The sequence below is a fragment of the Astyanax mexicanus genome, chromosome 9 (genome assembly GCF_023375975.1).
Source record: "Astyanax mexicanus isolate ESR-SI-001 chromosome 9, AstMex3_surface, whole genome shotgun sequence".
Lineage (NCBI taxonomy): Eukaryota > Metazoa > Chordata > Actinopteri > Characiformes > Acestrorhamphidae > Astyanax > Astyanax mexicanus.
Window position 1 is genome coordinate 42,602,185 of NC_064416.1, and position 23,210 is coordinate 42,625,394.

Consider the following 23,210-nt stretch of genomic DNA (forward strand, 5'->3'; position numbering starts at 1 on the left):
ACCCTCCAAAAAAAGTGTTAGCGTGATATGATGGTCTGGGGCTGCCTTGCTGCTTTAAAGTCTGGATAATTTGCTGTAACAGATGGAAGCAGGAATTCTGCTGTTTACCAGACAGACAGTCCTGAAGGAGAATATCCGTCCATCTGTTCATGACCTCAAGCTCAGGAGTAATTGTATTGGGTTCTGCAGCAGGACAATGACCCAAAGCACACAAACAAGTTCACCTCTGAATGACTAAAAAATAATAATAATAATAAATGAAGGTTGTTAGAGTGATCTAGTTAAAGTCTGATTGAGAAGCTTGTGAGGTCATTCCTAGGTAAGCTGAATTGATCATTATTGCTGATCCTACAGTGTTAATAAAAACATTTTTGTCTCAACAGTAGCCCGTGCCCTGGTCAGAACTGTCTCACTCTTTTTTTTTTTCCCTCATTCTTCCACATCATCGGCTGCGCTGGAGATATGAATTATGTCAGTCAGCCCCCAGCCTGGCTGAAGAATGGGCTCTGCTGAATATAAATCAGGTGACCGCACAGACGAGGGTTCAGTTGTGCAGCATTAGGCCTGAACGCTGCCCGGCTCTTTCAGACCGCCCAGAACAACGGCTGCGTTTGTGCCGCCCTCTGCTCTCTCGTCGCCCAAACTACTTCTTACCATGCTGCAACTGCGGCTTTGACCTTCTGGGATTGCGGCCTGATTTTTTTATTTTGATGTTTTTAATACTTTTTGCTTATTTTTGATTTTCAGGATTTGTTTTTTAACCTTAAGTTTTGATCTAACTTTTTTACTGGATGAGTACTCAAGATTTTTTTTAATTTTTTTTTATTCTCAATTCTTTTCCTCAAAACCCCAAATTTTAATTTTGCCGTTTTTTGATTTTGGATTCTTCACTTCTTTACTTTCCGCTCCAGATGAAAATGTTGGACCCCCTGGCCGAGGCTCGTCGGGGTGGCAGTCTGAGGCCCTGCGGGGGTCGCCTGCCCTGGACGCTGCGCTGGACGCTGGGCAGCGTGTGCGTGCTGACCCTGCTGAACTCGGCCGGGCTGCTGCTGCTGATGATCCAGAGCAGGGAGCTGGGGGAGCGGGTGGCCATGGCCGAGGCCCGGCTGGAGGAGATCGCTCAGAGCTCCGTGGTGGAGTTTATGACAGAGATGAGCCGAGATCAGGAGGAGATCCAGGACGGGCTCTATCAGTACTCCAGGAACAAGAGGAGCCAGGAGCCGAGGCCGGCGCAGACTCTGGAGCAGCTGGAGCTGGAGGAGAAACTGGCCGAGCAGTCGGGGATGGGGATGACTGAGGACACGAGCAAAGAGCTTCATCAAGAACAGAACAGAGAGCGGAAAAAGCTGCAGGAACCTCCGAGACCAGATCAGCACCACTCTCAGAACCTCCACAAGACACTGCAGCAAGACGGGATGATGATGATGATGACTTACTCCATGGTGCCGGTAAGAAAGAGACCCAAAAACAGCTATAAAAACTGTAAATGTCCTCAATCGAATGATGTTTTCACTCTAAAATATATCATCCTAAATTTTAGTTGGATACTGTCTAAAAGTTCAGATTGCAAACTTTCAGTCCATCTCATATTAAAGTCTGTAAGATTCAAATTATGTCTTATTTTAAAGACAGGAAAAAAAATCTCAGAAAGTACAAATCTTTATTTTTTATAATTAAAGTTTTGTAATTAATCACTATTTTTGTGATTATACACAGTACAGTGTAAACATTGTAGGTACTTGAAAATACAAAAATGAAATGAAAATACTAAGAGTAAAACATGAATCTTAAAATATTAGAAAATTAGAGATCATCAGTAATTTGGGCCCAATCAGATCCAAGTCTCTTAATACTAAGTATCACATGTTATCTATCTGATCCGATATTTGTGTTTGTACAAATAATATTTTAAATTAATTTCTGTCACTTTATTTTTAGAAGTGGCTCAAATCCAGAGTCATTCTGTATTGATTTATTTAGTTTAATAGTGAGTTTTTATTGTAAAAGTACTGTTTTATAGTGTGTTTAATATCTTCCAGTCTGACTCTCCTCCTTGACAATTCAGCTTCCAGCAAAGGGGACTGAAGTTTATGGCCATCACTAGAGATTTATAAATATTTAAAAAAAATAAGAATTTGTAGGTAACAATATGCCATTTAAAACTATTTCTCTATTTAATTTGTTTTAATTTAACAAATTACAGCTCAAGCCTTACAGCTCTGAAAAAAAAAAATTAAGAGACCACTTCAGTTTCTGAATCAGTTTCTCTGATTTTGCTATTAATATGTATAAGTAAGTAAACTTTCTTAACATTTCTCCCAAATTCCAAATCAAAATGATTTCATTTAGAGCATTTATTTGCTCAAAGTGAGAAATGTCTGAAATAACAAAAAGAAAGATGCAGAGCTTTCAGATCACAAATAATGCAAAGAGAACAAGTTCATATTCATAAAGTTTTAAGAGTTCAGAAATCAATATTTGGTAGCATAACCCTGGTTTTAATCACAGTTTTCATGCATCATGTTCTCCTCCACCAGTCTTACACACTGCTTTTGGATAACTTTATGCTGCTTTACTCCTGGTGCAAAAACTCAAGCAGTTCAGTTTGGTTTGATGGCTTGTGATCATCCATCTTCCTCCTGATTATATTCCAGAGGAAAAATCAAATAAACTCATCATTTTTAAGTGATCTCTTATTTTTTTCCAGAGCTGTATAAGACTTCCCCCACTTTTTCCTGACTTTAGTGAACTTTAGTAACAGGTGTGTTAGCAGTCAGAGGGAGATCTGAAAGCTGAGATCTGGGTGCTGCTGGGTGATGGATGTGCTAGTAGCTACAAAACAGTTAACCGAGTCCTGATACTTTTGTTTACTAGGAGAGAAATACTTATAATTCAATTTAATTACATGTTCAGGCTGGACCATCCTGCTCACTACAGCTGTTCATCCTGACAATCCAACGATGCTGACTTTACAAAAATATATACAAGGTGTTTTAACGCTATATTCCCAAACAAATCAGCTGTGTTTTTGCCCATAGACTCAGTCTAAACCAATCAAAAGTTATTTTAGGGTTAAAGCCACCCTAAAACAGCTATAACAATGTCTATGCTGATATCAGTTGTTTTTTGTCATCTACTGATGAGAAATAGATATTTTGAAGTTCTGTTATGCATGCCTTCCTCTGCTGACAACTTCTATAGAGATGTGGATTTCCTTTTCCAGCAGTATTTGGCACACTGCCCACACTGCCAAAAGCACCAATCAGACTTATATACTGTTAAAATTTCTGAGATACAGTTTTTTTTGAAAGGGGATTTATTGGCTGTAAGCCATAATCATCAAGGATAAATAATTAAATAAATGCTTAAATAGATCAATCTGTGTGTAATACATCTACATAATATGAGTCTTTGAACATTTTAAACTGAATTACTGAAATAAAGTAACTTTTCAATGATAAGTTTTTGAGATGGACTATTAGCATTAGCCTCTATTCAGTTCTGAATTTGCTGTTCGATGGTGGTTTTAAAACAAAGAAAGACGTGTTTTTTTTTTTTTTTTTTTTTACAGTGACACTAATTGAACTTTGTTATTTATCCTCTGAGAATTCTCCTTAGAGGACACTTAAGGAGACTGGTGTTACTGAAGTTTGCCACAATTGTAGTTTGACAATGGACACCTGAGTGATTCGGAGAAGGCTTGGGAGAATGATGTGGTCAGATAAGATCAAAATTCAAGTCAAGTCAAGCCAAGAGGCTTTTATTGTCATTACATCTGAGTACAGGTACACAGTGTGATGAAATTACGTTCCTCCGGAACCATGGTGCAACATGGAGCAACAAACAATAGACAACATAAAGTGCAGGAGTGACGACAGTGCAACATAAAATTATAAAACAGTAAATAACATAAATACAATAAATACAAAAGACAAGACAATTTAAAGACAGGACAGTGCAGTACCGATACGGTATAATAAAGTGTATAGTGAGGATAAGGTGCAGAGATGTGTAACATACTGTAACATATAGAACATATATAATCACAGCAGTTACTGAGGTAGAGTTTATAGTTTTTAAGAGTGCAGCAAATATTGCTGAAGGGAATAAAGTCATGTCAGCCTCTGTGTACTGACTGTGTGTGTGTGTGTGTGTGTGGGTGAAGTTCAGTTCTTTGTGTGTGTAAAGGGGGGGGGGGGGGGTTGGGTGTACAGTTTAGTTTTGAAATTGAGCTATTTGGCAGAAAAATCCTGGATATGACCCAAAAGCACTATCCACACTCACATCAATTATGGAGGCGTCAACATTTTGCTTTAGGACTGTATCTCTGCTAAGGGTACAAGAAGACTTCACCACACTGAGGTGCTGATGAACGGGGGAATGTAATGTAGAATCATGAGTGAGAACCTGGTGGTCTCAGACAGAACACTAAAGACAGGTCGTGGATGGGTCTTCCAGCATGACAATGACCCAAAACCTATAGCCAAGGCTTAACAAAAAGCATATTATGATTTAGGAGTGAATTAGTCAGTCTTTAGACCTTGATCTAATAGAAAGTCTGGGGGGGTGGGTTTCAACTGTTATCCTCAAAACCTCGAGGATTTGGAGATGTTTTGTAAAGAGGATTTGGCCAAAATCCTCCCTGAAATGTGCACATTGTGACCAATTACAAGAAATGTCTGAAATCTGTGCATGCTTACAAGGGTTTCTGCACTAAGCACTAAGTCACATTTTATTTGAGGATCAAATACTTATTTTAATTATTCAAATACAAATTAATTGATATTCTTTATTAATTTTCTATTGATATTCTCTCTTTCTCCCTGATAGAATAAACACGCAGTGCAAACGATAGACTGTTACTAAACTAAAACTTCTAATGGTTATTTGAATTTTTAAAAAAGTATACATAATGCAGTGGTTCTCAAAAAAAGATTAATTACATCAAATATAAAACAATGATTCCAGAAATGTTGAGTTTCTGCCATTAAAATCTAATAATTTGATTGTCTGCTGCTGTTCTTACAGGTAAAAGTGTTGTTGGATATCTGTAACAGCACTAAAGGAATCTGTCTCACAGGTAAGAGCAGGTTCTAATTCAACTGTTATCATATATTGACTTTCTCTATTTATTTATTTTTTCTTTATACATCTTTACTTAATAAAGACATTTTATTAATGCTTTAATTCCTCCTTCAACAGGACCTCCTGGACCACCAGGTATGATGAAATATTAATTATCATTGAATGTGAAGGATGCATTGTTTGTTTAGGCACAGTCAAAGCAAATCATGTGAATAATGCTAAATCATAATATACAGGGGTTGTACAGTGAAACTGAAGCACCTGTCATTTTAGTGTGGGACGTTTCATGGCTAAATTGGAGCAGCCTGGTGGCCAATCTTCATTAATTGCACATTATTGCACCAGTAAGAGCAGAGTGTGAAGGTTCAATTAGCAGGGTAAGAGCACAGTTTTACTCAAAATATTGCAATGCACACAACATTATGGGTGACATACCAGAGTTTAAAAGAGGACAAATTGTTGGTGCACGTCTTGCTGGAGCATCTGTGACCAAGACAGCAAGTCTTTGTGATGCATCAAGAGCCACGGTATCCAGGGTAATGTCAGCATACCACCAAGAAGGACCAACCACATCCAACAGGATTAACTGTGGATGCTGTAAGAGGAAGCTGTCTGAAAGGGATGTTCGGGTGCTAACCCGGATTGTATCCAAAAAACATAAAACCACGGCTGATCAAATCACGCAGAATTCAATGTTCACCTCAACTCTCCTGTTTCCACCAGAACTGTCCGTCAGGACAATAAATTATTGTGCTCTAAAACCAGGTGTTTCAGTTTCATTGTCCAACATTGTATATACAAAAGTATCCAGACACCATCTTTTCAATAGTGACCAACAGAACAGGACGGTTTGAAGATGATGTGAGAATGAGGCTGAGGTCACAGGCATGAGCTGTAGGGGTATAATGGCCCACATCACCAAGCTGTGAAGCTACAGTGTGAAAATGTAAAAAAAAAAATCAAGGGGTATGAATACTTTAGCAAGGCACTGTAATATCACAACACCAGTACCTGCTGTTGTGGGGCTAAATGTAGTCAAATGACACCTTACAACATTGGTTTAACATTTAGGGCCCTATTTTAGTGATCTATAGGTGTATTTAGGGAGTATCAGTGTGTCTTTGCTATCGTAACGACAGGAAAAGTACACCTTGCTCGAAACACGCATTCTCTTATTTAATCATGGATGTGTTTTGAGTGTGAAATAAATTAAATAAATCAATCAGTCAGTCCTTTGCCATTCCCTTTAAGAGCCAGGTCTGTTCTGACTTTGGCGGATTGGTATTTTAAAGGCGCAGTGCTTCTGCGCTTCTCAGCAAGTAAAAAAAAATAATGAAGAAGAAATAAAGATCAGTCAATCCGAAACATTTTTAAAACTTTAAAATTATTCTCAAATTCAGGGGCAAAGACTATAACATTTTTTATGATGAAACTGGCTCTCATTGGGACTGACCAAGAGTTATCTCTGTTGTAGGAAAAGTTCATCAGAATTATCTGCCTCAGAAATCACAAGTTATCAACACTTTTAAGTTACTACATGATTCCTTATGTGTTCCTTAATAGTCTGGATCACTTCACTATTCATTTACAATATAGGAAAAATAAGAAAAAATACTGTTTTAAATACTAATTTTATTTTTTTAATGATTAATTATATGAATGTTTTAAAGTCCCTCTAAAATATTACAAATACAGTTGCAAGAAAAAGTATGTGAACCCTTTGGGATTACTTGTATTTATGCATGAATTGGTCAACAATAGACAAACACAGTCTGCTTAAACTAATACCACACAAAACATGATATTTTTGCATGATTTTATTGAACACAATATGCTAATATTCACAGTGAGTGAATGTTAGAGGGTGGAAAATGATGTGAACCTCTAGGCTAATGACTTTTCTAAGAGCTAATTGGAGGCAGGATATGATGATGATGATGATTGGATGTGTTGGTTAAAGCTGCCCTGCCCTATAAAAAACACACAGCAGAAGCATTCTTAAGAAGCATTGCTTGATGTGAAGCTCTCAGAAGATCTATGTTCAAGAATTGTTGACTTGCATGAAGCAGGAAATGGTTACAATTGTAGCCTTGATGTTCATGTGTCCACGGTAAGACAGACGCTCTACAAATGGAGAAAGTTCAGCACTGTTGCTACTCTCTCTAGACGTGGTAAAGTCCTGTAAAGATGACTGCAAGAGCACAGCGCAGAATGATCAATGAGGTGAGGAAGAATCCTAGAGTGTCAGCTAAAGACTTACAGAAATCTCTGACACATGCTTTTAACATTTTTGTTGACAAATCTACAATAAGAAAAAAAACATTAAACAAGAATGGAGGTCATGGGAGGACACCACGGAGGAAGCCACTGCTGTCCAAAAAAACATTGCTGCACGTTTGAAGTTTGTAAAAGAGCACCTGAATGTTCCACAGCAGTACTGGATAAATATACTGTGGAGAGATGAAACCAAAATTGAGATGTTTGGAAGGAAATCACACAACGCTATGTGTGGAGTAAAAAGGCACAGCACACCATCATCAAAACCTCATCCCAACTGTGAAACATGGTGGAGGGGGCATCATGGTTTGGGGCTGCTTTGCTGCCTCAGGGTCTGGACGGATTGCCGTCATCAACGAAAAAATGAATTCCCAAGTTTACCAAGACATTTAGCAGGAAAACTTAAGACCATCTGTCCTCCAACTGAAGCTCAACAGAGGATGGGTGATGCAACAGAACAACGACCCAAAACAAAGAAGTAAATCAACAACCGAACGACTTCAACAGAAGAAAATACTGAGCCTTCTGGAGAGTCCTGACCTCCTGAACCCAATTGAGATGCTGTGGCATCATGAGCTCAAGAGAGAGAGTCACACCAGATATCCCATAATATTATAGCTGAACTGAAACAGTTTAGTGAAGAGGAATGATCCAGAATTCCTCCTGACTGTTGTTCAGGTCTGATCTGCAGCTACAGGAAACGATTGGTTGAGGTTTTTGCTGCTAAAGGAGGATCAACCAGTTATTAAATCCAAAGATTCACATACTTTTTCCTCCTCACTGTGAATATTAACATGTTGTGTTCAATAAAACCATATGAATGCAAACATATATATTTGTTTGTGTGATATTAGTTTAAGCAGACTGTGTTTGTCTATTGTTGTGATTTAGATGAAGATTAGAACACATTTAATGAACAATTTATGCAGAAATACAAGTAATTCCAAAGAGGTCACATACTTTTTCTTGCAAACAAATGACTTAATCATTGGAAATTGCAGGTTTGCCAGGTACAGACGGAATGCCGGGATATAACGGAACTGATGGGATTCCCGGAGTGCCAGGAGAACCCGGAGCACCAGGCAAAAGAGGGAAAAAAGGTCAGGTCCATTAAAACGTTGGGGATTCTTGTCCATTAATGTCGTTTCCAGTGATCCGTCAAAGGGTGGGGAAGTCTTGTCCATTACCCTGAGTGAATGTGGAGAGCGGGGTAATGCAGCAAGATAAAAAGAGGAGGAGAGCAGCTCATCATGAAAGCCTGCCCTCATTTCCAGGGTCCCTCTATCCTGCACTCTCAGCACAGTGAACAGAAAGCTCATTCCGCTTCAGAACAGACAGGCGTCTGAGGAGCAGTGTAGAGGAAGTGGAGGCAGCAGTAGTTGTGGTTTTCCAGCGTTTTTCCATGCTGACTCTTCTGAACCCACTTGCATTGCTGGCAGAGCGAGTCATGATGGAGATGTGAATGAAATTCTTTATGCTGCTCTAAAGAAGCTTTTGAACTGCCTACAAAAATAATAGTTGATATGATAACAGTGTTCTTTGATGACACTGTGGTTGAATCACCATTACAGGATTTGAAAGAATGTGGTCAGTCAAACGGCTCGACAGACCAAAACTTGTTAACTGGGATCTCAATACACTTGACACTGCTACAACCAGTAGCCTCAGCTTCAAGTTCCAGTTTGTCAAATGAACAAACTCATCAACCAACAATTATATCATCACCAACAGATGTAATCATCCTTATTTTCTCTTCTGATGTATAATAGGCAGTGATGGGAGTAACGCCGTTACTTTTTTCAGTAATGAGTAATCTAACAAATTATTCTGACAGTAACTATAACACCGTTACCATTTGCGACACCCTGTTACTCAATGAACGCTCAATGAACCTTTATTTATTTATTTTTTTTACTTCGCACATCAGTCACAAGTAGAGCTTAGATTCTCTGCCCGAACCCAACCTGACCCGAGGCCCGGGCCGAGATTTCCCACCACATTCCACGGGCCGGGTCGGGTCGGGCTCCAGAAAATAGTCTGAGATGTAGGCATCTGTTTTTTAATTATATTTTTATTTTTAAATAAAGCTCTGGTGTGATAATCACAATGTTGCTAAGTCACCAATTATTATTGATAACGAAAACGAACCAAATAACGAAAACTGAAAGTGAAACTAAACTAATTTATTCATAAGCGCTGTTTTCACTCCCACAGTTGTACAGCGGGGGGTGTTGTGCCGATTCTGTCCGCGAAGCGGGAGTCGGATTCAGCCGCGGATTCGGCACAACAGCGGTGGCGCCTCACAGTCCGCGGTGTTAGTTGTAAGCGCTCGCGCTAGCCGCAAAATATGACAGAAAACACTGAGGGAGCTGCAGAATTATGTATGATACTAGAATATGAGCACGAGGAGATAAACGAGAAACAGGAGATGCAGTGTGTGAGAACCTTTACCTGTGAGTAGCTCATACACCAGAACACACAAATCTCTCTCTCTCTCTCTCTCTCTCTCTGTGTCTCTCTCTCGCACGTGAACGCCTCCGCGTTTGACTTGCAGCACTGTGTTTAGCTGTTCTTAAAATCATTTTAATTAAGTAATAGTTCTATGCTTCTATGTTACAGTGTTAATTAACATCATTCTGATAATTTTTCGCTCATTAAATCAGCCCGAAAACAGATAGTTTACGGGTCGGGGTCGGGCTCATAATGACAGTTTATGGGTTGGGTTGGGTCGTGCGAGGGCAGAACGTGCACAGGCTCAGACTGGGTTGGGTCGGATTTTTTGGGCCCGATCTAACCTCTAGTCACAAGGGATGGGAGGATGAGACCAGGGTTTCTATAGGGGTCCGCAGACAGTAGTCTGTAGTCTGTAGAGCATTTTAAATCAGGGATCTTAAACTCGCGGCCCGCAGAACGATATTTTGTGGCCGCAACTTGAAATAAAATTTTAGTGTTCAGATAGAGCCACTGCATCAGCGCAGCCCCGCCCTTCGACAAAAAGTTCAGCTGTGTGTGAGAGGCACATAAGACCCTCACACACACAGAACAGCTGCCTTTCAACCACAGAGGAGAAGCTGAAAACAGATTTATAGAACAATAGATCACAGTTAGGTTGATAAAAAAATCTTAAACTTACGATTGACTACATCTGTTGCTTGATTTGAATTAATAAAAACATCACGGGGGTAACGCAATAGTAACGCAATAATCACTTTTACTGGTACCTAGTTACTTTTATAGTGGAGTAACTCAGTTAGTAACTCTTTTGGAGAAGTAACTAGTAACTATAACTTACTACTTTTTCAAAGTAACGTGCCCAACACTGATAATAGGTGATAATATCCTGTTAAATTAGCACTCGTACTGCAACAGTATGTGTACAACAGATTCCGCTGGTGATTCCTGTATCTACTGTAACTGTAGATTAACCCTTATTTACCCAACAAATATCAAAGTATTTGTGATTTCTAATGAAAATACTTTGTGGACTGATGAGAGAAAAGCTGGACTTTTTGGAAGGCACTAGTCTCATTACATCTGCATTTTAGAAAAAGAACCTACATATACCTACAGTAAAACATGGTGGTGGCAGTGTGATGCTCTATCTGGGTATATTTAGCTGCTTCCTAAACCCTTTTGAGATGCTGTGGGATGTGGCGTCATGCATTTGTTATTAACAAGTCCTGACAACTGTGTACTGAAGTGGAATATAGGTATTTCCAATAGAGTTAGCTGTCTTGCTAATCTTAGAGAAGGGAGGCTTGCCAATAGAAAAAACCTTTAGCATTTGACCTTCCTTCTTTAACAGGGGTGTCCAAACTTTTTTTGTTAGGGGCCAGAAGGAGAAATAAAACAAATAATGAAATATACCACTTTAAATAATACATTTTCCTGATTACTTTCATTTACACACCATTTTACTTGACTTACTATCTTTATCTATCTTTGACAGTGTTGTGTAAACTAAGATTTTTCAAATTGATGTTTCATTTCATGATGTTTCTTAATATTAAACTCCTATTTACGGCAACTTTTAGACTCATTTGCCGTTTTTCTGCACTAAAACTGCACACTCTCTCCGCTTTTAGACTCTTTGGCCCGTTTTCTGCGCTAGAAATGCGCACTCTCTCCGCTTTTAGACTCTTTGGCCCGTTTTCTGCGCTAGAAATGCGCACCCTCTCCGCTTTTAGACTCTTTGGCCCGTTTTCTGCGCTAGAAATGCGCACCCTCTCCACTTTTAGACTCTTTGGCCCGTTTTCTGTGCTAGAAATGCGCACTCTCTCCGCTTTTAGACTCTGGTCTGTTTTTCTGCGCTAAAAATGCGCACCCTCTCCTCTTTTAGACTCTTTGGCCCTTTTTTGACACCTAGCGTTCAAATTTTGAATCTCACATTAAAAAAAAAAACCTGCTTAACAGCGGGCCAACTTTCATTCTATTTCTAAAATACCTCGCAGGCCGCTCCAAAAAAGGAAACGGGCCGCAAATGGCCCACGGACCGTAGTTTGGACACCCCTGGTCTATACCATTTAAAGTAATGCAGAATACTAGTACTAGTTTCTCAGTAAATTACTTTTAAAGTTACTTTTTACTTTCAGGTCCTCCTGGAGAAAAAGGTGACCCAGGTGAACCTGGCGTGAAAGGTGATCCAGGACCACCTGGAGAAAAGGGAGAACCCTCCAATGATGTGATTGTAGAAGGTAAACTTCACCAATTTACAACCTTAAACTGTTTAAATGCAAATTTTATTGAAAAAAAAACATGCACAATATTTTTCACAATAAATATTTGAATGTATATTAATGCAAATTTGATTTACGTTTAAATTTAAATAAGGGCTTTTTTATGTTTTCTCATCAGTGAATGATTCATTTGAAATAATAAAAAAAGTTCGTATTAATTGTACAATACCTTTCAACATGTATTATGAATCTCCAGGTCCACCTGGTCCAATGGGACCTCCTGGTCTCCCGGGGCCAGTGGGCTCACCTGGGCTTCCAGGACCACCGGGACCACAGAGGCCTGGGAGGAACAGAAGTCACAGAGCACACCTGCACAACGGCCAAACATCTGAAAGTCAGTCATCATCAGGTAGAAACACTAGAACATAAAGTGACTGAATAGTAACAGAAACTATTGAATTCATTGAAAGTTAAGAATTAAATCACATCCACATACTGCTGCCATCGACAGAGCTTGCCTTGAAGACACTGCCACTATGACCGATTGATTGCTGGTTTGAATCCTGGTCATGCAGCTTGCTATCAGCTGCTGAAGCCCTGAGAGGGAGCACAATTGGCCTTGCTTTCTCTGGGTGGGTAGATGTGGGCGCTCTCTTCCCACATCACTCCTAGGGCGTCTGTGAGCTGATGTATATGAGCTTTCCTCCGAGCGTTAGCGCTGTGATGCTACACAGTGATGCTGCATCAGCAGCAGTTCAAAAAGAGGCGGAGTCTGAGTTCACATGTATCAAAGGAGGCATGTGTTGGTCTTTCCCCTTCTTATGTTGAGGTATCACTCATGATAGGGGGATATACAGCTTATTAGCAGATGGATGGGTGGGAGAAAATGAAAAAAAAAGAGAAATTACTTATATAAAAGAAGAAGACAGATACTATACCATGGCCAGTCGTATCCAAAGTCCTATTCCTGATTATAAATATATGGGATGCTATTTGAGATGCTATCAATACTCCACCCTTATCACAGTGTACCATTTAGTACCTATATGTATATCTTTCTTCTGAATATAATTGCACTGAAATTTATATAATTTACAATGCAATGTCAATTACACTGAAAGAAAAGCCTGGATATGTTGATTTTACTTTAATAAGTACTACTTGCCATAAAATATGTAAATAATGATAACTTAAAACTTGAGTTAACTAAATAAAATAAAAAAAGTAAAAAAAAAAGTAATTATGCCTAAATTGTAAATTAATGTAACTGCTTTTTTTCTGTTATACAAATTGCTTTGCACAATAATTCTCCTTCAATTCTACTGCAATCTGGTGAATTAATTATTTTTCTATAGTGCACTACCCCCAAAAGCTCATTTTTCTAAAAGCCATAATGACTATAATGTTCTATTATTAAAATGATAATGTTGATAATATAATGCGGGATACACTAGGCTGTTCCCTGTTTCAGCTGCATATATGCTGATTGTAAATGAATGTATTTTAGTAGAATATAGTAAATATATTAAAGAAGTTTAGTTGGACTGGAGTTTATGTGGAGTTCTCTTGAGTCTCTGCACGGATCATCTTCATACTAGACTACATACGTCTGCTATGTTCTTGCTGGAGTGTGTTTGTGTGTGTGTGTGGGTGGGGGAGGGGAGGCATGTGCAGGTGTTATGGATCACAGTATAAACCAATAGGGAGTCAGAATGGTGTATGTTTATACTTCTCTACATCCAATCACAATCAGATTCACTCTATCTGGATGGAGAGATTTATCTGGATGGGGGTTTTATTGAAGGAGGAGAAGCTGGAATGAAAACGAGGTGAAATTAAAACAGGAGTAACGAGGCTGTTTTTATTAAAATGTAAGGAGAAGAAAGTTCAGATAATTGTGTGAAAATGTAAGAAGTAAGTAAAGTAACAAAGTATCTGTACTTTGTAACTTGACACCTCTGGTGATTACACAATGACAGGGAGAACACATCCAGTGTTAGGGGTGGGCGATATGGCCCTAAAATAATATCATGATATTTCATGGTATTAACGCGAAAACGATACTCTTGGCGATGTGACAAAAAAAATACACTACTGCAACGAATCAAAACATATATTTAATTATTGTATACTATATGATATGGCACACCTCTAACTGAGATATTTAAAAAAAGGATTTTATCAGATTTGTAACAAGTCAATGAGTCAGAATGTCATGATACTAATAATAACAATGCACTCTAAATATCTCTATATATCCAGGATTAAAGTATAATAAATGATACTGGACAGATATAATCTGTCTCTAGTAGAAATATAATAGGAAATGAGAACAGTGTGATTTTTTCTTTTGCTAAAAACAGTAAAAAAGTAGTACCCTAATGTGATAATTAGGGGTGGGTGATATGGCACCATATTTCAGGTTACAATATCGTTCACGTATTCAAAAATGTTGGCGATATTATCGTGTACGATATGATATGGCACACCCCTATCCAGTATGCAAATGCATAGTGTCAGACGCCAATGGAAAAGAAGCTGCCAAGGGCAAATATGCAATTTTACATAAATCAGACTTCATTAATTTGAGTTGAGTTGGGTTTACAGTATATTTCTGCAACCATTTCTTTGAAGATGAGTTCACACAGTGAAAACATATGTAGTCTTCATGTTATACCCTGTTTTCTTTTGTTTCTTCACCACAGCTTTCCTTCAAACTGTTCCTAACGACGGGCAAGGACCAGGAAACAAAGTCAAAGCTGCCAAAAACGGTATTTAAGACCTGCCTGCACTTTAATTAGTCCTGCATAAGATGAACTGAGCTGTGATTTCACTGACTGACTTCTATGATCTGTTTGGTGCAGAGTGTGTTATAAAGTCAGTGCAGAACCCCAGTAATCTGGCTAAAATGGCCAGCACATACGGTGCGTGGATGAAAGACAGCGGCATGAAGGAAGACGAGAGGATCTGGGTGGCGGAACACTTTTCAGGTACGGGGAACAGACATATATATATATATATATATATATATATATATATATATATATATACATATATATATATACAGTCATATGCAAATCTGCAGCAATATGATGCTGCAGATCTTTGGAGGTGGTCTGTGGATTGTCCTTGACTGTTCTCACCATTCTTCTTCTCTGCCTTTCTGATATTTTTCTTGGCCTGCCACTTCTGGGCTTAACAAGAACTGTCCCTGTGGTCTTCCATTTCCTTACTATGCTCCTCACAGTGGAAACTGACAGGTTAAATCTCTGAGACAGCTTTTTGTCTCCTTCCCCTGAACAACTATGTTGAACAATCTTTGTTTTTAGATCATTTGAGAGTCGTTTTGATGAGCCCATGATGCCACTCTTCAGAGGAGATTCAAATAGGAGAACAACTTGCAGTTGGCCTCCTTAAATACCTTTTCTCATGATTGGATACACCTGGCTATGAAGTTCAAAGCTCAATGAGGTTACCAAACCAATTTTGTGCTTCAGTAAGTCAGTAAAAATAGATAGGAGTATTCAAATCAATAAAATGATAAGGGTGCCCATACGTTTGCATCGGTCAAATTTTGGTTTAATGCATATTGCACATTTTCTGTTTGTACAATAAACCTCATTTCAATCCTGAAATATTACTGTGTCCATCAGTTATTAGATATATCAAACTGAAATGACTGTTGCAAACACCCAAATATTTACAACTAAAAATGATTAAGATTAATAGGGGTGCCCAAACGTTTTCATATGACTGTATATAATTTGTTATAAAGCAGGCTGAGGGCATGCTGCACTTCAGAACCAGATAAACCAAGAGCTGAGGTGGTAAAACTAAGCATTTATCATCAGTACCTGACCTCACTAATGCTCTCATTGGGCTGTAAACAATTAATTTCTAATCACAGCTTTTTATATATTTCAACAGATGGGAAATTGATTTTTTGAGTAATCTATAGGCTAAGCATCAATTGTGCACCGTAGTGCTTGATTTAGGGTGCGTCAGTGCATCTTTGCTATCATAACAACGGGAAAAGTACACTTTGTGTGGCTCGAAACACAAAAAACACGTCCTAATTCTCTTAATTAATCATGGGTGTGTGGGGCTCCGAGTGTTCTAGTGGGCTAAGCGCTGCCACTATGATCAGGAGATTGTCGGTTCGAATCCTGTTCATGTAGCTTGCCATTGGCTTCCAGATTCTCAAGAGAGCACAACTGGCCTTGCTCTCTCCCCACATAACTTAAGAAGGGCGATGCTGATCAGCACAGGGCGTCTGTGAGCTGATGTATTGAAACCGAGTCGCTGCGCTTTCCTCCGAGTGTGCTGTGATGCTACAGCAGCAATTCAAAAAGAGGCGGAGTCTGACTTCACATGTATCGGAGGAGGCATGTGCTAGTCTTCTTAACCCTACTGGTGTTGGGGCATCACTAGTTATAAGGGGAGTCCTTAATGAGGGGGATGGGTAAATTGGGAAGATATTGGGAACAAAATTAGAAATAAAATTATTTAAAAAAAAAATAAATCATGGGTGTGTTTTAGGTGTGACGTTAAATAATAAACCAATCAGCGTGTCACTCGCCATTCCCTTTAAGAACCAGGCGCTCTGATTTTGGTAGACTGGTATTTTAATGGTTCAGTGCTTCTAAGGTAATTTACAGGAACAGTAATGTTATATATTTTTTAAAATTCTGTTTATTGTTTATGTATGGGTTTGTGCTGTGTTTGTCCATGTGTGTGAGTGTATAACGAGCAGGAGTGTACGTGTATTGAGCGTGCATGGTGCACCTGCTTTGCCAAGATAGCAATGAGCATCTGACCGATGACTGTTGTCAGGGTTTAAATCAGTCAGTGGCGCTGACTCCTGTGTTTTCTGTTGACAAGATAATAGTACACTATAAAATTACCTGAACACAAGTCATTTCAAAACCACCACGCCCATCAGTGTAGATATATTTATATATATATCTTTGTTATTTAAACGATGCAGATACAAGGCATGAACAAAAAATATATAAAAATAAATTGATAATAGAAAAGCACTCTCTCCAGCAGATAAAATTGATCTTACTGGCAGTACTTCTTTTAATGTAGTGCACATTTATAATCTGATTAAATTGAAGTGTTAAGTTAAATATTAAGTTTCGTATTCCTGTATTCCCGTGTCTGTTGTGTTTGGTGTGTGTGCAGGTCGTATTGTGAAGGAGTATAAAAGCATAGCTGCTCTGCAGAACAGCAGCAGTCAGTCTATTGACGTGGGGAAGTTCTTCCAGGGCTGTGGTCACCTGATCCACAACGGCTGCATTTACTACCACATCGCCGGCACCTTCAACATCGCCAAGTGAGTGATTAAACTGTACTGCTGTAAAACGAGTTCACTAATACCTTCACTTGTCATGACCATGTGAAAGCTATACAGGAAGACATGCAGAATTATTTTGTGTTAAAAAAAAATTGTAAAAAAACTAAATATGTGTTATACTTTTACATGAGGTAGAGTGACCTGGAATAGTTTTCTCAGTAGTTTCTTCCTTCCTTCCTTTCTTGAAGGAAGGAGTTCCTGGAGGTGCTGAAAAATAGTTGCTGCTTTTCCTACAGGCTGTGAAGCTTCAGCTTAGGGCTGGGCGATATGAAAAAAAAAATCCTTTCACTATATATTTTTCCATATCAGCCGATATCGATATGCATCACGATATATATCAAATCACTTTCTGTTACACTTAAAGGTTTCTTTTTACTCATAAGTGACAATATAAGGGAGTTATGGCCAAAATAGCAGGCTAGCAGCTCAGAGTCTTGTGGACAGACACTAGGATGTTCACATCTTGCCAGGTGGGTACAAGGTGCTCAGACAGCTTTTAAATTAATTTTAAAAAGTCATTATACTTCCACACAGGTCCAGAACCCCCCACATGTTTGGCCCTTAAAACAAGTACAAGGGGACAAATATATAAACTCTAAAAAAAAATGTACATTTACTTTACATTATTTGTCTGTTTAAATTAAATTGCAATAGCAAAAATTGTGGTCATATTAAAAGTATGTATTACATATGTTTTACTGTTTTTCTATTTTATATTTGTTGTTATTTTTAAATGATTTACCGCTAATGTTTATTAAAATAATAGCCTTTAAGTTTTGTTGCATTTAAATTGTGCTAACATTTAAATATTTTAAAGGAAGTGAGCTGTAATGGAGGTGGGAGGAATAAAGTCCAGTTTCTGAAATGATCCACTTCTACTGCTGTACAGATTTATACTAACATTACTGGCTTTCAGTAGACTAGACTTACATTACTGAACACGTGTATTCAAACTCATCCAGTTCAGTAACAGCAATGTTTAGCTCCGTTCTAATACAGCTACACAGATTATATAATCTTCTGTATTTAGTAAAATATCCAGCACAACAAACTCTCTATCTGTTAAAAACTAAAAACACAGAGACAGAGGAGAATTCTGCCCTCAGGGTTTTCTAACTGAAGCAGTGAGAGTAAGGAAAAAAAGGCGAGTGGTACTTGGCTGAGCTGTGATGCAGTTCAGCACGCTGCCTGATCGCGTGCTGCGCCTGTTCGCAGCGTAACTTAAACGGGAAATAGAAAATAAAGTTTATTGAATCCTTTCGCCCCGACTTATCAGTGTAACCGGGGAAAATACAATCGCGATACATATCAATATCGTTTTATCCCCCAGCACTACTCCAGCTCTTCCCAATTAAATCGTCTCAAATCACCATCTCAGTTCATCAGGTTTAGATCAGGAGATTAATGTGGAGGATAAAAACACTTTTTTTTTTTTTTTTTACTGTTTACTACATACAGTAATTCCATATGTGTCCCTTAATTGTTTTCACGTCTTTAATATTAATCTACAATGTAGAAAGTAAATTAAATAATGAAAAAAGAAAAACACTAAATCATAGCAAGCATAGCAAGAATATAGAATTTTTTCCATCATATAAATAGATCCTAAAAATATATATATATATAAAAACATGAGGAAAATTACCTATTATTACTTAATCATGAGGGCAAAAACATGTGAAAGTTCAGGATTAACAATATTTTAGGGGTGAAATTAAGGAGTTTTCTCACCTGTAGTTGGTTTCTATGATCCAGGTCAGTTGATGAGTTTGTTTAGTTGGAGTGTTTCTCCCTCTGTTTGGTTTGGTTTCACACAGACATAAACCTAAACGCACTAGAATGCGCATCAATAAACCACGCAAGAATGTTGTCTACTCTGATTGGTCAGAGCTGTCTAGTGTGGAAGCACCGGTGTTCCAGAGCGTATATCTGTGCAGTGTGAAGCTGCTTTAACACTTAATGCTGAACATTTGCCGCTGTTCTTTTTAAACACAGTGTTTCAATTGGATGTGCAGCACAGATGTACACATAATCAATGAAGTCATATGGCTGCGAGCAGCGAACACAGCACAGACCACTCTCAGTGTAAACAGCATGGAGCAGCATAGACAGCGTTTGTTCATAGCTGCGATATTTAATATTATCTGGCTAATATATAATAGATTAAACTCTGCCTTATCAGCTGTTTAGGTCAAATAAAAGAAGTATATTTAAGAGCTGGGGTGGATCGAGACTGGATTACGTTCTCACCAAAAGCGAATTGCTCCTCTAGCTGGTCTCGGTCCGGATGTTTTGATCCGCAATCCGAATGCGATTACTGTTTTCACACCTGCACAATCGAAACCACACTAAATGCACAAACAAACCAGATTCTGTTTTAACTATACCAAATAAGTGTTGGTGTGAAAACACAATTAAGTCCTATCCGAACGGCATTAGTTTATACTCTACTAGTGATGAAACTCCTGCATCTGGACAGGAGGACCAGTGAGTTTTAGGCTTCATTCTCGGTCACGAGAAATCACTTTCAGTAGCTCCTCCATTTCCACTCGCTGTTGTGTTTTTTACGTGGATCTCCGTGGAAACGAGAGTCAGGTGTTTTCAATCTGTGGAATGACAATCAGGTGAAAGTGGGCGGAGCCTGTTTTATTTAAAGGACAGGGATCTATCCAAGTCTGCTCTCCACAACACATGTTCATAGAAGTGTATTATGACACGAACAATGGGGATTTCTCACAAGCTGAGAAATAGAGTTCTTGATGCTCAATAACATTTATAAGAACTCACTGTTAAAATAATCTGTACAGTGGCAGCAGTGTTGTGAACCCTGAGAAATGAAAGTCTAACTTTATCATCTGAATTTCACAGATTTAACCTCCAGACTAAGCGTCTGCACATGCTGGCCATAGAGAACGCTCTGTACCACAACCTGTCCTACCTGCTCAACAACTCCAAGACATACTTCAAAATGGCGGCGGACGAAAGCGGGCTGTGGCTCATCTTCGCCTCCAGCATCACCGAGAACATCATGGTGGCTCAGCTGGACGAGAAAACCTTCTCCATCACAACCTACATCAACACCAGCTACCCCAGGAGCAAGGCCGGCAACGCCTTCGTGGCCTGCGGCGTTCTGTACGTCACCGACACCAAGGACACCAGAGTGACCTACGCCTTCGACCTGCTGAAGGAGAAACCGGTGAACGTCAGCTTCGACCTGTGGTCTCCCACCAGCGTCCTGGCCATGCTGTCCTACAGTCCCGCAGACAGACACCTGTACGTGTGGCACGGAGGATACGTCAAGTCCTACCACGTGCACTTCCTCTCCGACGAACTTGTTGGTTAAAGCGTGGAGCTAAAGATCTCTACACTATTACTGTTTTGTTTTTATTGATGAAAAGTTTTATACTATATATGTATGATATATTTTTAAACCACAGTTCAGTCACTCTGTGGAATAATAATGGAATTTTTACACAGCAAGGGAGTAAAAATCAAGAAAATAAATTTGACAAACAGAAAAAAAACACGCACAAACTGAATCATAATCAAAATCAAAGATTAACTGTTCATAATCAATTCCAACAGTAAATCCTAAATTTACTAACTCTGCTGCTTCAAAAAAATAGATTTTATATAATTTATAATATTAAATGTGACTGAAGGGATGACTAAATTGCATATGCTAGAATAGGGATGGGTGATTCATTTTCCCAAGGGCCACAGGAAAAAACTAGGTTGGTTGACCAACAGGTTGATTTCAGCTTGGCTTAATATAGATTTTATTCTTTATAATTAAGCAATAATACACGAGAGAGAGGGCTAATAACATGTAATATTGGCACTGCAGTGCACGAATCTCGAGTGTATTACTGTGATTATACCACAGTTTAATTATAACTGTCTATTAAATGATTTTGCGTTAAAGAGGAGGAGAAAATGCGATCTGTTTGGTTATAAAAACTCCACCAGTTAAAATAGTTCCATTGCTGCTCTGTCTGTAGCTGCGCTGTTTGGTTTGTAAGCGCTGCATCGTTGCTAGGCTACCACTTATGTGGGCGGAGTAATACTGTACATGGAGAGCTTCGGTTACAGTACATTACCGGCTGATAACGGCACTCATAGAATGCCATAAAATCATAAAATTAGCCAATCACATTGCAGGGTCGGAAATAACTGTGGTATAATCAGTAAATATATGCTTTTGATGAGTATGAGTTTGATGATAAAAAGAGGATAGTTCAAATATTGGTCAAAAAACAGAACAGGTGATCGTCATGGGTTGTATATAAAAATAATAAATAAATATAAAATTATAAAATATAAAAATATAAAAGTTATAAAATATATATATTTCAACGGTGCGTGGCACAGTTGAAATCTCTCCCCACATCACTCCTAGGGTGATGTCTGCAGCACAGGGCATCTGTTAGCTGATGTACCAGAACCGAGTCGCTGCGCTTTCCTCCGAGCGTTAGCGCTGTGATGCTGCTCGGTAATGCTGCATCAGCAGCAGCTCGAAAAAGAAGCGGTGGTATCAGAGGAAGCATGTGTTAGTCTTCACCCTCCTGGTGTGTTGGGGTATTACTAGTGATAGGGGGAGTCCTAATGAGTGGGTTGGGTAATTGGCCTTGTAAATTGGGGAGAAGTAGATGCACAGCGTTGTCTCTGTGTCTGTGCGAGTGACAGGCTGCTGCTGCCTGAGAAGCGTGAGGGGCAGGGGAGCGCGAGGGTGGGACAGGAATAAATGCGAGAATGAGAATGTGTTACGAAAACACATATAAATCTTTCCCAAATTTGACTGGATTTAATTTACAGATTTAAATTTACATTTATGCGCAATGATTTAAGTAGACTCGACCCCACCATGAACCTAACAAGATTCATATCAGCAGATAGTAAAACGGAAAGAAAATTCGAAGCAAAAAAAATCACTTTATATGTAGTCTACTTAATAACTGTGTTTACACATTAACAACTATATATACTGTTACACATGGATTTCAGTTTAATCAAACACGGTTGCTAACTTCAATTTTGACTCAAGAAGTTAAATAAGTGTCTCAATAGCTGTGACTACAAATTCTTTTCTGTCTAATGTGGACTAATAAAATAATTTCTACTTCAGAGGAATTGAGGTTTTTAGGTAGAATGTCTTTTTTTATCTATTCACTACATTACCCTGCTTGTGTAGGAATTAAGGCAAGTTTTAAGGCCTCATATTATTATTATGAACCTTGTAGAACCAGACTGACAGAATGTTTCTTATCCTCCAGTGGTTGTGTTGTGTATCCCTGTTTGTTGAATATTCTGTGGGTTGCTTCTGTTATAAATGTGATTATTAAAAAGAAAAAAACAAATAAATAAATAAGTACATTTTAAAAGGTTTCTTAATGTGAGTAACTTAGTGCTTAAAGAAGCAATCAGTAATAAATGCAAGCAACTGTGTGCAATTGCTACAGGAGTCCAATTTCCAAACACTGGAAAGAGACTTTTCTGCCCCACGCACTCCTCCCCAGAAGTGAAGCTCACTCGGGTTGCCAGATTGAAACACAGTGGCAAGTACTGACGAGTCTTACTCTGTAGCAGGAAAATAAGCCAGATCACCTGTTTCTGTGGCTATAGCACACTGTTTGCCTGCCGTTGTGTTCTATACTTGGAAATCCTGAGTGTGGAAATGGGACAAGTTCTGCTGGAAAATGAAACCCGCATCTCCAGTCACTGCACTGACTTTAGACTTGATAATAAAACACAGTGGAAAAACGCGCAGCAAAAAGAAAAACGCGCTGCAAAAAGAAAAAAGCGCTGCAAATAGA

At 38.8% G+C, this 23,210-nt stretch overlaps 1 protein-coding gene across 1 annotated transcript; it reads left to right on the forward strand.

Moving 5' to 3' along the window:
* The first annotated feature begins 552 nt into the window (after positions 1–552).
* Positions 553–22,723, forward strand: gldn (gliomedin). Its single transcript, XM_022687022.2, has 10 exons — positions 553–1,448; positions 5,029–5,080; positions 5,203–5,220; positions 8,364–8,462; positions 11,955–12,056; positions 12,295–12,447; positions 14,744–14,809; positions 14,903–15,028; positions 17,226–17,376; positions 20,266–22,723. The coding sequence occupies exons 1-10, from the start codon at positions 912–914 to the stop codon at positions 20,738–20,740; spliced, it is 1,779 nt and encodes a 592-aa protein (XP_022542743.2). The 5' UTR covers positions 553–911; the 3' UTR covers positions 20,741–22,723.
* Positions 22,724–23,210: the final 487 nt, after the last annotated feature.